Source organism: Felis catus, chromosome A1, assembly GCF_018350175.1.
Source record: "Felis catus isolate Fca126 chromosome A1, F.catus_Fca126_mat1.0, whole genome shotgun sequence".
In the NCBI taxonomy this organism is placed as follows: domain Eukaryota; kingdom Metazoa; phylum Chordata; class Mammalia; order Carnivora; family Felidae; genus Felis; species Felis catus.
The window spans coordinates 124,377,628-124,394,132 of NC_058368.1; the positions used below are offsets into that span (position 1 = coordinate 124,377,628).

The 16,505-nt window shown below is 39.8% G+C and overlaps 1 protein-coding gene across 4 annotated transcripts in view; it reads right to left on the reverse strand.

Annotated features, from left to right (window-relative positions):
- Window positions 1-16,505, reverse strand: part of ANKRD55 (ankyrin repeat domain 55) — a 284,495-nt gene that overhangs the window by 84,420 nt on the left and 183,570 nt on the right. For all 4 annotated transcript variants that reach the window (XM_045060815.1, XM_019834369.3, XM_019834390.3 and 1 more), the window contains one exon: window positions 8,471-8,561. In XM_045060815.1, coding sequence (XP_044916750.1) covers window positions 8,471-8,528 — 58 coding nt within the window. In that variant the 5' untranslated portion in view covers window positions 8,529-8,561. The remainder of the gene's footprint in view (window positions 1-8,470; window positions 8,562-16,505) is intronic.

The following is a 16,505-nucleotide window of genomic DNA, read 5'->3' on the forward strand; positions in this document are numbered from 1 at the left end:
AAAGCGTCAATTCAGATGAATTTCAGGTGTCCCTCTCACAGTTCTTAAAAATAAGATTTTTTTTTTAACAGCAGACTTGGGGTACCTGGGTAGCTCAGTCAGTTAAGCATCCGATTCTTGATTTCAGCTCAGGACATGATCTCATGGTTCCTGAGATCTGAGCTCTGCGCTGACGGTATTGAGCCTGCTTGGGAGTCTCTCTATCTCTACCTCTCTTGCTCCCCCTCCCCTGCTTGCACTCTCTCTCAAAATAAATAATAAAGTTAAAAAAATAAAACCGCAGACTGTGTTTTGATTTACTGTGGTGAATTAGAGAACAAAGAAATGGTGTCAAGGTTATTATCACAGTATAGGATATCAATGTTAAAATAATTCTTTTTTTCTTTTTATCAAATGCTGTTTATGTGTGACCTTGTTTATAGGGCTGGCCTCCCTGAACTGTCTTTTGGAGAAACATCAGGTTGCTGCACAGAACAAATGTGCTGAATAGGAATATGATAAAGAATCTGGCTTCTGAAGCTTCTGTGATGGAACCCAAGCCCTGACTTTGCAAATGCTCAGCTTCTATCACATCAGCTTCACAGGTCACATTCCAGTGTAACCCCAACCTTTTCGCCACTGACCCCTCCTTCTAGGATGCTGGTGCTCTTCTCTCCTCCAAAGGAAGTCTGCCATGGAGACTGAATCCATCGCTACCTTAGAAGAGGTCAGGCTGTCACAGTGAGTAGAGCCCACTGGGCACAGTTCACTGCAACTGGAAGTTCAGCCTGGGGAACCACCTCAGTGGCTGTCAGCTCCCACCAGTCCTGCTTGAGGTGCCATTGCCTTTCTTTTCCTTCTCGTGCTAGGAGTCATGAAGGGGTAGGTGGGTGGGCTATCAGAACCTGCAAAGTATAACTTTTGGTAAAAAGGAGTGTGAGGGGGCTTGGGTGTCAGAAGCTGGAGTTAAAATGACAGTTTTGCCCTTGCCCTATGTGGCCTTGGGCAAGTCATGTAACTTCAGACAGTCTAGAGATGGAACATATCTCATAGGCTGTGTTGAGGATCAAGTGACATAATAGGAGTGCAGAGTTTAGCACAGTGCCTGGTATGTGGGAGCTGCTTAATAAACCAGTTACTGCTCTTCTTGTGACCAGTTAATGATACTGGTTAATATTCTTGGCCTGATCTCCTCTATTTCCCTTTGTAATCTACTCCCCAGCCCTGGCATGGGGGGGGTGAGTTACAATGAGTCCATCTTGGTGGCTGAGAAGCTGGAGACAGGCTGGGCTCATAGACTGAAGAACAGAGCCATTTGCTAGTTATACAATATGCATATTGCTAGAATACATTTTTTATGCTCAAATCCTTTTTGTATTGTTTGACTATTTTGAAAAAGGTGGTATTGATTTCACAATAAGAAAGAAAACAGTATGTTAAAAAAAACATTGTAAGGACTGGTTGATAACTAATAAGGCAACACCATTCATCTCAAATTTGAAAAGATTTGAAATGATTTGAAAGATTTGAAATGAATTTGAAAAGATTTAAATGATATTGTGATAACCTGAGATGAAGACATCACCCATGTGGTACTCTGTCTGGGAATGTATATATCTAAATCTAGTCATGAGGGAGCAACAGACAAACACAAAGGAGGAACTCAGTATTAAAAGAGACAGAGAGAGGCTATAATTTCAAAATGTCGATGCCATAAAAGACAAAAAAACTGTGCAGAAATGTTCCAGAAGAAAAGTGAATAAAGACACATGACAACTAAATATAATACATCATCCTAGACTGGATCAAGTACTGGAAGAAATGCTATGAAAGATGTTACTAGCTCACTAGACAAAATTGGAATGCAGACAGATTAAAGTACATACACACACACACACATGCATATATAAACATATACATAGAGGCAGAGAGAGCGATGTGGGACATAGAGACACAGACAGAAGAAAGCCAACAAAAAGGCAAAAGGGGCAAAATATTAATGTCAGATGAATCTGAGTAAAAGATAGTCATGTGTTCTTTTATGCCATTTTTACAAGATTTAAGTTTGAAATTATTTTCAAACAAAAAGTTTAAAAAGGATTAGCATGCTATTAAATATTTTACATGTGTATTTTAAAACTCTGAGGAACATTTAGAGATAGAAATACTTCCTGTGTGAAAGGAATCTTCCCTTTTCTTCCTCCCCAATAGAGCCAATAAAACAAGATTATCAATGCACAAATTACATTTTTTAAATTTTACAAAGAGAAAACAAACTAAAGACCCTTATTAAGCACACAAATCTATATATTAGTTCAAAGTTAGTGTTAGTTAAAACCACCATGATTTTCAGAGATAAATCAGAAAAGCTGAGATGTAGATCATTCTTGATATAAGTGGATTCTCAGAATCAGCAAACATTTTGCACTGACTGACAGGCTTCCTTCCTCATAGTTACAAGTGCTAAACATGACTTCTGGTAGGATGGGGTCTTTCTGCAAGATGGTCTATATCTCTACACATCTTTTACACCAATCTTGTATGTAAGTGCCTCTAGACCCTCTTCTTCTCACCTTGTCTCATATTTGGGGATGGGTAAGATGTTTGTTTCATACTTGTTTGGTAATAAAAATAGCTACATGCTTAGTAAATTTTCTTTCAGATTCCATTAAAATATCCTTGCATCCAAATAATTGCATCAAAGAGAAAATACATGAATATCATTACCCAACACAATTGCTTAATAGTTGCTAAGGAAATGTGGAGTTAATGGATAGAGATGGCAGGAAAAGCTCACTGTAGTGACCCAGCTGACTTTTGGACAAGGGGCTGAAAAGAGGGTTTGCCTCCTGAAGTTGATCTGGCTAAGTTGTGGACATAACATAAGGGTTGATGCAGGAGACCCAAGGGACCAGTGTACCTTCATTCCCTGTGGCTACCACTCCTGGATGCTCCCTCTTGGGATGCATACTAGGGAAAAAGTCCCCATTCCCTAGGACAGTAGGGCTGTCCTGTGGCGGAGAATACTGAGGACACCACTCTCCTAAACCCCAACCCACTGAATCACTTGCATTTTCATGGCTCTCAAAGGCTGTGAATGGTAATTGTTTGGGTAAGATTAGTCAAGGTCTTTCCTCTAGCTAGGTTCACAAGAGGAGCCAGGAGTGGATGGGTTTGTCACAACCTTTCCCAGGAGTTGGTTGATGGGAGGGAGGTTCCTGTGCCAAATTGACAGCAGTGACGCAGAGAAGGGTGAGGGACAGGCTTCTAGAAAACTTGGTCTTGAGTGGGCCACAAGACCAGAAAAAAGTCTTTCATCTCTGTTTCCCTCTGCTCAGCTAAACATTTCCCAGAGGCAACAGCAGTCTGCTTCTAAGCCTGTGGACTGGTGAGTTCCAGCTAATCTTACTTTATCTGGACAATTAATCTGAAAACTAATCACAGAATTCCCCCTCAGTGTTCCTGGGTTTCATTCTAGGTACACATTTAGGTTTTTTACCCTAAAATCATCAATTGGGCTGAAATCATTCCCTCTCTGTCTTGTCTCCTTTGCCTGCCTTTCTCTGCTCTCTTCCCAAACCTCTTTAAAAATGTGCTTATTCTTCCTTTGGAGGCATCTGGTTGTCATGCAGAATTTTCACTTTTGCTTTTTCAGCAAAGTGCAAATTTGTTACACTCTAAATTCTTTTTGTTTACTGCTTCCATTTTGGATGAAATGTTGGAAATTAAAACCCTCACATCTGTGTGTGGGAGCTTTAAAAATCCACAACACAATGGAAGAACAGCTTGATTGTGAAAATATACGCTTCATTAATTTTAATTTTTTAAAGTTTATTTATTTATTTTGAGAGAGGGAGACAGAGCACGTGAGCCAGGGAGGGGCAGAGAGAGTGGGAGAGAGAAAGAATCCTAAGTAGGATCTACACTGTCAACGCAGACCCCGATGTGGGGTCTGCAGTTTGTGGAGCCCACAAACTGCAAGATCATGGCTTGAGCCGAAGTTAAGAGCCAGATGCTTAAGTGACTGAGCCACCTAGGTGCCTCATTAATTTGAATTTTCATTAATCTCTTACTTCTTCATTAAAATTTGTGGTTGATGAAGGAAGATTACAGTTGTAGATAGAACATGGGTTTTGAAGTCAAGCAGCTTGAATCTCAGCATTGCCGTTTTATATGTGGTAACCTTGGGTCAGTCATAACCTTTTAAAATTCCCTCATTGGTAAAAGGCGGGAACATGAGAGTGGGATAGATGTGAGGATTAAACGAGCTAGTCTATGTACAGTCCATGGCACAGAGCCTGGCTTTGCTAAGTGCTCAATTGACATTTGTTCTCATCAAATGTAATCCATGTAAAATGCCTGCACAGAGTCTGCTCCAAGTAGATGCCCTTTCTATCTTCCCTTCCAAATGTCAAATTTCTCTCTAGTTTCAATAAGAATGGGTTTTCCCAAAACCCCAGTCATAAAACTTTCTGACAAGGGACTTGAGATTTGATATCTGTTCATGCCACGTAACAGGCTGAATGGTGGCCCTGAAGATACATCCATATCGAAAATCCCTGAAACCTGTGAATTTTACCGTGTATGACAAAAGGGTGGATATCACCTCGTATGTCAAAAGATGTGATCAAGTTAAAAGACGTTGAGAGTAGAGATTTATCCTAGATTATGTGGGTAATCCATGCATTGTAACTATGAGAGAGAGGCAGAGGCATTTCTGAGACAGACACACACAGAGAACAAGGTGATGTGAAGACAGGGGTGTAGACTGGAGTGGAGGCCACAAGCAGCGAGAAGTTGGAAGAGGCAAGGGAGGATTCTTCCCTGGAGAGTCCAGAAGGAGCAGGTGCTGACATTTTGATCTCATACACTGGCCTCCAGAACTGTGAGACAATACATTTCTGTTGTTTTAAGCCACCCAGCTTGTGGTGCTTTGTCATGCAGCCCTAGGACACTACTGCAGTGATTCAATCTGCACTGGAGAGTTTGGCCCTCCTCTTGTTCTCTCAGCAACTCTATCAGTAAAGAGCCTGCAGGGTGGGCCATGCCCCCTCAGGTGCCCACAAACACAATGCTCATGAAACACAATTTCGTCTAGACCCTGGGCAGGGCAGGGTGTGGAGAGACCCTTGGGACCACTCATCCAGCTCCCATCCTCTCTGAGGCCTTAGGTTCCTCCTTTGGGCATAGCAAACCTTTTCTTTCCACAATTAGAGACAAAGCTTAAAATGCAAATATCTTCTGTTATATAACATCTCCACTGCAGTAGGAAGCTTTGTGTTCCGTAGTAAATGATTTTACTACAGGTCCTTTCCTGCATGTGGGCTCTGACAGGGAAGACAGCCAGGAGGAACACGTGGGACCAGAAACAGTGTTGCTATGGTGAAAGCAAAAAGCACAAAGCAGGAGTGGAGAGCTCTGAAGACCTAGGCTTCCTGCGTCACAATTTCAGAAAGCAAACCAGAAACGACTCTCGTTCCCGTAGCCAGATAACTGGGTGTTTAAGCCTCCCAGCAACCCTGCACATTTCACAGACTAGGAGATTGATTTGTCCAGGTTCATGCAAATGGGAAGAAAACTGAGACATAACATGAGTAAGGGCCATATATATGTCCCTGAGCCCCTAGCATAAGGATGCCTTGTTACCTCTACTAAAGAGAAATCTAGAAAAATGCCACTGAAGGGATTCAGACTTAACACATCCACATCATTTGACCCCTGAAGGTCATTCTGTGTCATATTTTTTTCAAGTGCACAGTGCTAACCATTCCCTGTGAAACCATAAACCAGAGCTGTCTGAGCCCTGCAACCATTCCATAGCAGCTATTGGGGCCACAGACCACCCACGAAAAGAAGTTTCTCAATGTTCTGATGTCTGGATAGAGAATACCTGGGTCTCAGGCCCTTCTATGACTCACTAGCTGGGTGTTATTAGTACAAACATGCCCCACCTTTTCACCTCTCTGTGCTTCCCTCTTCCCATCTGAGATGTTAGGCCAATGGGTTGGATGAATGATTCTCAATCCTTGTTGTACGTGAGATCTTCCTGGGGAGCTTCCAGGCCTCCCCCCAACACTAATTATACTGGAGAACTAGGCATCAGCATTTTCCAAACCTGTCCATGTGATTCTTATGTGTGGCTCAGTGTGAGAACCAATAGATTACATGACTTCTGAGATCCTTCCAGATCATTTCTTTTCTCAACATTTCCACAGAAATCCAGGGCTACTAGAATTTTGATTCCCCAAATATTCAGAATTCATGGAAAGCCCTTGAATAAAGCCCACATTTGGGGAGAAAATCACTCTGCTGTGGTTTGCCCAACAATATACCATAATGGCATTTAAAAGCTATGTAATGGTCTAAACCATTATGGCCTTTCATGCTTTTAAGAGGATGGAAGGGTTAATGTGATAATAGAACTACTCAGGTATCATCTAATTAATTTTTATTTTAGGGGATTGCTCTAAATAGTACTCTGGAATACTGAAAAAACATTAATGTTTTCTAGTCAACTAGTATTAACTAAGCTCTTGTTTGTTCTGAGGACTGCTAAATTCAAGCTGGAGGTAGAGAAGGGAAGAGCCTTTCACATTTGAGGAACTCATAGTCCAAGGTAGCAATTAAAACAGGAATAACAAAGGCAGCCACAATTTTAAAGTACTTACGGCACATTAGGCAATGTGATTGGTGCTTTTTATGTATTATTTTATATTCTCACAACAGCCTTGTGAGGCAAACATTATTTCCTCCATTTCATTGCTGAGGAAAGTAAGGCCCAGAGCGGTTAGGTAGCTTTCTAAGGTCACACAGCTAAGAAGTAGATCTGCCATTCCAACCTATGCTATTTCAACCATATTTCAGCACCTCTAGAAAGGATTGAGAAATAGAGATAGAGATGGCAGGGAGAAGGTGAACTTTCATGAGGGAGTCAGGTGTGGGGTGGACGAAATGCTGTGAATTGCTCACATGAAAGGTGCTGTAAGAAAATAAATATGACAAATTAATATGTTAACTAGTTAACTACGTTTTGGGCTCAAGCCTGTAAGGGAACACAACACTGGAACAGATGAATTCATTATGAAGGGCCACCTCTTCACAGTCAATTCCAGCTTCCTCAGATTAGTCTCAAAAAAAATAAACTCGTTGTGTTCCTCTTTGGATTGCATAGCTCAACAATGTCATTTTTTTAGCTAGTATGAGGTCTTTGGATTTAGGCAGACTTTCATTTTTGCTGATTGTCTTCAGTGATACAAAATGTACCAAGGGGAGGGGATGGTGGTAGGCACAGCTTTAACAATCATTTTCCCTATGGTGTTCATCATCAAACACCATGTGAACCAGCATATTCTGAAGGGACACACACATGCAATTCAAAATGAGTTAAGAAGTGGAGAACTATCTCTCTTTATATATACATCTGTACATATAGTCACTCAGAGATCTAAAAGTAAATCTAATATTTGAGAAAGCACTGAGCTAAAATAATTCACCCATGAAACAGATACAGCTTGAAGGGTAATAAACACACTACGGCCTAGAGCAGGACAAGGAAAAAAGAAAGAAGCAATGGATTTTCTTAATGAGCTTTTACAAATCATCTTTTTCATGTTGGAGCCAAAACTAGGAGCAAATGACCAAAGAACTTTAGGGTCCTGAAGAATATTCACAGGCTACAAAAAATGGTTTAGATGTCAGGTTTTTTTAAATATTCTAAAAAATATTTATTACATTTACAGAGTGGAAATTTCCTATGCATATATAGAAAAGATGCATAATTACACAAAGGTATTATGTATATGTACCCAGTTCATATGCACAATGTATACACATAAACTGTACTGCTGAATACATGCTTTTTATGAGGATGGGGCTGATTCCATAGCAATCTTTTCATGTGGAAAATGACCTCCACTCGGCAAATTATGAGTAGGAAAGATATATCCTGTCATTACAAATAACATAGTGTTAAATCACACCACAACCACGGATGAGATATTCTATCAACTATAGTATAAATCTAGGTAACATCTATGCCTAAAAGGAAATCAAGAAGTATCTATGGAACTGTGGCAATGAGATATTGAGTTAATAGAATGAAAAGAGACATGTGATTTGTTCTTTTTATATTAGTTACTATAATATAGTTTTTAAAGATTTGAAAATAAACTAATGAGAATAAAGATGATCGTATCTGAAATAGCTGGTTGTGTTTGAAACCCAATTTTTAAAATTTGCACATAGGAATACTTTAACGAGACAAACAGACCATAAGCTTATTTTTCTTTTCCAAATGCTTATCAAATAAGAAGTGAACATGTAAAACAGATTTGTTTTCTGTGTGAAATCCTCTTTCATATTACACACACACACACACACACACACACACACACACACACACACTACTCTTTTCCCCCTCAGAATTGCAGAATCCCTACCACTGAACTAAAGATATGAAGAACCAAAGGAGGTATTAAAGCAGCATTTTTACCTTTTTGCTGGTCAAACACAGATGGAGTGCTGAAATCCATGGTTGCCTGTCTCATCATTTACCATCAGAATGGCAAAAAGCATCCAGGTTTCTAGAGAGAGAGAAAAAAAAACCCCACCATCTCACATGTTACAGTCAACACATCAGTCAGATACAGCATCACTTGCCAAAACTCCTGTTTGAGAATTAAACGTGCATTAGAGCTGCAGGTTGTTGTCGAGGCAAATGATGGCAATAGGCAAATGTTATTCCTGTGATACCTGCCAGGAAGAGAGTTACTTCTTGTGGCTTCATTCATCAGCTATGCTTGTGGGTAATTATTATACACCTTTCAACCCCCAACAAAAAAAACGAAAAAGCTCAAACCCTAAAAAAAATACAATTTGCAGGGGGCCACCTGCCTTGGATCTGAGCCAGGAAAACACTGGAGGTCAACGGAGCTTCAGCAGCTGGAATGTTGCTTTAAACCAAAAGAAATCTCAATGGGTGAGTGAGGATTCACAGGGCCAGACGGAGCATGTGCAGAGCTGCCAATGCAGTTGGATTCAGCTGTGTTCTTGGTGGAGTGAGAGCTGCATTTGGGTCATGTGAGCGGAGAGTGCCATCTCAATGGAATAGGACGTAAATAGTGTAGCAGGAAGCTGCTGGCCATGTGCTGTATGGAGTGGTTATCGGCTTTCATAGCTCATCTGCAGTCTCTCTTCGGCTTCATGCTCCAAATGACAGGGAGGATGAGGGGAAGCAAGTGGCGTTTGAAAGGTGAGATTTCAAGGCTCAGACACCCATGACAATGAAATTAAAACAGTCTGCAATCACAAGGGCGTTCACTGCAGAATTATATGTGTTTGAAAAAACCCTGAAAATACCAGTATGTACACCATTGAGGAATAGTTGAACAAATGGTAGTAAATTCATATTCTACATTTAAAAACGTGAGAAAATCTCTCTATATATTCATCTGGTAGGAGGTCTCTAATCTATTGTTAAATGAAGAAAAAGCTTATATATTTCATTTGTTCACATTTTTATAAATACAATAACTACCCACAGTGTATGTAAATATATATATATATATATATTCTAGGGAACATCAAGGAAGATGTAGAAAGATACACAACAAACCATTAATACTGGTTACCTCAGGGGATTGCAATTAAAGTAGCAGGTTTCTAACTCCATCTACCTTTGTATTTTTAGTCATATTATAATTAATGTCTATTATTTTATATTTGTCATTATAAATTTGATATAATTCAAAGCAAACTAACAAAGCTCTACACTCAAGTTAACCAGCCATATAGCAAATGCTGTCATCAAGGCTGTTGAAAATGGTAATAACTGTTTTCTTTTTAACTTTGTGTGAATATAGAAATGAAAATAGAAGCCATTTTTCTTCATATATGACCACAACTTGTTTTGATAAGGACATATAATTTATGATATGTGTTCTTTCATAGAAAAACTACTTTGTTTTTAAAAATTTTGTTTGTTTGTTTGTTTGTTTTTGAGAGAGAGCAAGGGGATGGGGGAGAGGCAGAGAAAGGGAGTGAGAATCCCAAGCAGGCAAGGGGCCGTTACACAAGGCTCGATCCCACGAACTGTGAGATCATGACCTGAGCTAAAATCAAGAGTTGGATGCTTAACTGACTGAGTCACCCAAGCGCCCCAATAGAAAAGGTTCTTTCTTATCTCTTCCTTCTTATATTTTCTCACTGCCTCATCATTCATTTTTCATTAAACACATTGTCTGGTCTCAATTCCCTGTGACAATATTGCTACTCATTTACCTTTCCTATGTCAGTCTCTCTCCCCAAGATGCCCTGTGTTCTTTTCATTTAAAACACACGCAGGAACTACTTCTTATAAATCATTATGCAAAATGTGCTCTATAGATAAGTCTCTCAAATTTCCCAATGCTGTGGGGTGGTTTTTTTTGTTGGTTTTTGTTGTTGTTGTTGTTGTTGTTTTTTTTTTTTTTTTTTTTTTGCATTAGCCATGAAAGCCAAAGTGAGAAGGCTCAGTGGACTGGTGAAGAAAGTGACTCATACTAGCTAAGGAAAGCTGACTCAAGCTTGCCTAAATGACCTACCTCGAATTTAGATTAACTTCCTTTTCATTCATTTGCTCATTGATTCATCAATTCCTATGGAAGGATTAGCGCACTCTGGTCATCTCTGTAGGTTCTGATGATGCAGGCATGAGCAAGGTCTCCACACTCAAACAACTTAACACTCTTGGGTGCATTATATTGTATCCACTCATTTGATGAAGCAGCAATATGAACTTTCTCCGTATAAAATATGGTATATACTTTGTATATATATATACACATTATTCTTAAAAACAATTTTTTTAATGTTTATTTATTTTTGAGACAGAGAATGAGCGGGGAAGGGGCAGAAAGAGAGGGGGACACAGAATCCAAAGCAGGCTCCAGGTTTAGAGCTGTCAGCACAGAGCGCAATGTGGGGCTCGAACCCACAGACTGTAAGATCATGACCTGAGCCAAAGTTGGACACCTAACCGACTGAGCCACCCAGACACCCCTATACACATTATGCTTAAAACAGTTTTCATGTTGCTTTGATCTTATAACTTGTACGTTTTAACACTCATTCACTTACATAAACATTTAGTGATTAGTGTGTATCAGGGACTCTTAGAGCTTGAAATAGATCTCCTTTCACAAAGATGTCTGACCATTTAACATTCATTACCTTATCTGGAACTTAATCATAAGTTACTGATATTTTGCAATGTGTTTTTAAAAATTTGTTATATGATCATGTTAGACTTACATTCACAACTCAATTCTAAGTTCCCAGAAGGTTTGAGCTGAAGGATAGGTCTTTTGTCTCCCGCAGTGCCAAAAGAGTGCTACACTCAGAGCTGCCAGTAACAGATACTGATTTTTGTTAAATGTTAAATGTTAAATGCCCAAATGGACAAATCCAACCTTTGGTAAAATGGTGAATTAGACAATGGAGACTTCCAACAGTGGGTGCTCCTCCTGTCCCCTTCCCAGTCTGCACAGTCCCATTCCTACTTAGTGCAGACATCCCCATTTCTGACTTTGCCCTATGTTTTCCTTTTATCTTAGTTTTCCAGACTACTGTAAACTTTTACCTTCATGCATATCATGATAGCAACTTGGTGAGTGTTTATCAGGCATTTCTAACATGCTGACTTTAATCTGGAGCAATGGCTTTATTCATTCATCCATCCATCCATCACATGATACGTATTTAATAAATACTATTTATGTTCCAGGCAATAGTGTTGGTGCTGGGAGCATGGTGCTGACCAAACTAGGTATGTGGTCCCCATTCATAAGAAGCTTTCAGTTTAGGGATGATTTAGGAGACTACCTTTTGTGGCCTTCCAGCACCTCAGAGTCCTTGGATCACCAGAAGCCTGAAGAAATATCTCTGAATGACCACCTTCTGTAAGAACACAGTAACCCTCCCCATATCTGGGCAGACAGAATGTTCTTCCTTCTATCCTATGCTGATGAATAATGCTGCTCTTCGGCTCTCTAATAGGCAGGTCTGCTACCCTACTTTGGCCAGATGAAAAAAGCTAAGGGTTTTTCACCCTGCCTCTCACCATGAGCACTAATATTACAATAGATGTCCACAGATTAGAATAATTTTTGCCTTTATTTTAAAATCCCAAATAGATATTTTTTGAAATTTTCTTTCTCTGAATTGTATTTGTTTCATTTCTAGACTTCCATATCAACTGGAAACTGTGGGGATTTACCTTTAAATGCATCTGGGTTGTGGCCATTTCCTCAGTAACCTGATGGTTTGGGAAAACACAGAAAACAAAACATAATAGAAACTCAATCCACGATGCTTTTTAAATGTCTGTGTGGATGGTAAATTTACTGAACACCTCAAAACTCTTTTTAAAAGTTCTAACTTTGGCCACAGATCCTTTCCTTCTATTTTCAACTCAGGAATGATTGGCCAAGTTCAAATGAAGTCCTGTGGTTTGAATTAAGTTAGCATGTCAGAGAGGTCTGGCTCCAGCAAGCTCACTCCTCCCCACCACTTCCTGACAGACTCTCAAGTGTTTAGAACTTACTTTTCTTTGAATTAATTTTTCTGAGAGGAAATCCTTGTGAGGAATCTAGTTGGACTTGGCTCTCCAAAGTTTCTTGTAGAATTAGAAAAACAAAATTTGAGGTTATGAAACAGGTTAATGGAAGAGAAGCCTGTGGTTCTTTGTTCAGAATAGTTGCTAACGAGGCCAAGTCTCACTCTGTAAAGCTGCTGTGTTTTGTGACCACAGACTGTACCACTATCAGCTACAAAGAGGATGGGATATGATAGAGTATATTGTATCAGTGCCAGTCACTGCCAACTGCAAAAACAACATACAACGTGACACATGAAAGCCCCAATATGATTGTTGTAGGCTAAAGCAATGCTTCTTCTTTAAAAAAAATTTTTTTTTAACGTTTATTTATATTGAGAGACAGAGACAGAGCATGAGCAGGGGAGGGGCAGAGACAGAGAGGGAGACACAGAATCTGAAGCAGGCTCCAGGCTCTGAGATGTTAGCACAGAGCCCGATGTGGGGCTCGAACTCACAAACCGTGAGATCATGCCCTGAGCCGAAGTCAGACACTTAACCGACTGAGCCACCCAGGCGCCCCTAAAGCAATGCTTCTTAAATTTTAATGGACATACATATCACCTTGGGATCATCTTACGGGGAAGATTCTGATTTAGTAGTTCTGGGTAAGAAAGATTCTAGATTTCTACCACATTCTCAGATGATGCTGACAGTTGGTCCATTCTTTATGTAGCAAGGAGCCAGAATATTTTTCAAATACTAAGTAAAATATACACTTACTGGGCTTTTACACCCAAGGTTCTCTATGGAATAGTAAAGATCTAGAAATATTAACTAAGTCCCCAAGGGGCCACAGAAAATGTATTTGTAACAGAAGTGAACCAGAGGTGGGGAATGGTTATTGACAACATTACCACCTTGAATATCTGTGGCTATTTTTAGGTTAAAGAAGGAGTACAGGCCTATAGTTGGATGTTATTAGGGTCATATACCCTGAGCTTCCCTCAAGCTCTGCCCCCATTCTACTTCTGTGCATTTGGGCAAATTCTTTTTCTCCTAATTAGCACACTGGAGATAATGGTGGTCTTCACCTTAAAAGGCAGCTGTAAGGATGAAAAAGGATAACAAAACAGCGGTGTGCTGAAGCCAGCACCTACTGGCCCTCTGAAGCTGACTGTTAAATATTGAGGAATTTTGTGAGATGCTTGGTAGCTTGAAATTAGCAATGGTGGGAATATTTACCCTATGGAAAACAGCAAATGCTACTGGTAAGGGCTCTTTCTTGTTTTTCTGAGAGCTGTTTTACCAGCATACCAGTTTTTATAAAGTACTTAGTGCCACGGGGCGCCTGGGTGGCTCAGTTGGTTAAGCGTCCGACTTTGGCTCAGGTCATGATCTCGCGTTCCGTGGGTTTGAGCCCGGCGTCAGGCTCTGTGCTGACAGCTCAGAGTCTGGAGCCTGTTTCAGATTCTGTGTCTCCCTCTTTCTCTGATCCTCCCTTGTTAATGCTCTCTCTCTGTCTCAAAAATAAATGTTAAAAAAAAAAATAATAAAGTACTTAGTGACTAACGACCTTGTGAATACTACCTTAGCTACCTTATCTGAATTATTCCAGCACTTGTAGTTTGAAACACATCATTTAGCACTAGACATTTTATAGCAGCTTCCTTTTCAATAAATTCTATAATAGGGTTCTTCTTAAGAGTGGGTCTCTTGAAACTGGAGACTGCAGAGGTATTACATATTCTGCCATATACCATGATTGATCATGTTTTATTTTTTGACTCTCCAAGGAGACTACTGAGCATAATTTCAAAATCTTTGGAGTCCATTACTCCAAAAGCCCTTGATTCCTTTCACAGGAAGAATCAGAGTCCAACCTGAATAATCTCAGGACAGATTCCAAGATAATAATGCCTCTCCAAATTTTTTTCAATGATAATGTGAACATTGGAACAGGGAGAAAGAGAATATGTACAAGTGCTATAAGATAGGTCTGTGTCCCAGTCATAAGCTTTCACACATTTCTCAAAATAACTGTAGTTGGTAGATTAATTTGGAAATGGCATCTGACACAGCAGGTAGGGAGGTAATGTCCCTCTGTGTACTTATGCTGACAACTAGATCTAAGAATGAGTATAGTCATCTAATGTGAACGCCCTCAACTCTCTTCTCCTTTTCTTCTAAATTTCTCTGTTCCTTCCCCTAGCCCCAATCTCTTCTGCTGCAAAGAAAGAAGTGTCTTTTCTCCTTGAGAATGCTAGGCCACCATTAGTGCATCTCATTCTACACAAAATCTGCCCAGAGAGGCAGATTTGCACAACCATTAAGAACAATGACTAAGCCTGACTAGCTAAGTTCAAACCCCAGTCTTGCAACTTGATGCTGTTTAAGCTATGCCTTATTTTCCTCATCTGTAAAGTCAGAATCATATTAATGACTTCCCATAAGGTTTTTCAGTGCATCAAATTGATTTAAGTATGTCAAGCTCTTAAAAGCAATGCCTTATACAGAGTAATTCTTATATATGTTTACTATTAATGCCATCAATTATTTTATCTCTTTTGCAACTTCATCCTATTCCTTCAAGATCCTTTTCCTTAGCCTACATGCATGCTCACATCTTTCAATCCTTAAAAAACAAACCAAAATAATATAAGACAAAACTGTGATGTTTCTTCAGACAGGTTTGCCTTTTCTTTCCCAGCATGCTTTTGGGGGAGAAAAAAGTCCACATTTTCTCTTTCTTTCCTGACCACCCAATCTTTCCCTGGTCCATTACAATTTCAGTTCAGCTCAGTATGGGCACTATTGTGCAGATACTCTGATGGACACCTGTTCTGATGGAAATGTTAGGATTCACTGCACGTTTGGCTGGTGGAACTGATTGGTAATGCCTGCTTTGAAAAACATACAGGCTCAAATAGTATTTTCCACACATCTCAGGGCTTCTACCACTTGGGCATCCAGTATTATTTGGGGGGGTAGAGGCAGACCCTTGGCAGTTGAGCCTAGGCAATGTGGTATGGTGGAAAAAAATGGTGAACTTTGTTACCACAAGACCTGGGCTCAAGTTCTCATTCTGTTCTACACATTGTAGATCATTGTAGATGCTTCACCAATACTTGTTTAACTGCAGTGAATTATTTCCCAGCAAATCACTCAGGACCCTTGCCTTCTTATTTTTATGCTAATGTATCAGTAATCCCGGTTGAGTCTGACTATGGCAGAGTCTGAGTGGAGGTTACTTGTTTGAGCCTGTAACTCAGGCCCTTAGGCACAAGAGTGAATAACCCAAGGGCTTTGAAAGGATTTTTCTCTCTGAAGGAAGATGAAGGCAGGAAGATGAAATTGGTCACAGGACTCAGACCTGACCCTTTAAATGGGGCTCAGATGAAATCCTCTCCTGCTTGAAGTCAGTCTGGTTTTTCTCTGGTATCATCTATAATATATAGTGTCTCTTTCTAGTTCTGCCTCTAATCTCTTTTTCCTCTCAAGAGAATCTTAACCCCTCAAGTCCTCCTGTCATATGTGTTGAAAAAAATTCCCAATGTTAAGAGAATCATAAAACATATTAGAACAAAAAATTATCTTACCTACCTTCATCTTACAACCAGACCCAGAGAGGTGATAACTAAACCAATAATCATCAGAGAAAATAATTTTCTTTCATTTGTAGGAAGAAAAATAAGGAAGTTTGGATTATTGCTCAGCTGGTTGAGGCGACACTCCCATTGCATGAATACAGCATCAACAATTTAATGACATCAAGGGTTTGAGGGTTTCCTTTACACATCATCCAAAAGGATGTTTTCATATGAGCTTGTGCCAGATAAGGGTTTTGAAATGCTGAGTGACATCCAGCAATCCCTTGTTTGATTTCCCAATCTTTTTGTAAGACACAATTTAAAACATCTCTATTTTCTTCTCCACTGAAAGTGGTGTTGGAGCA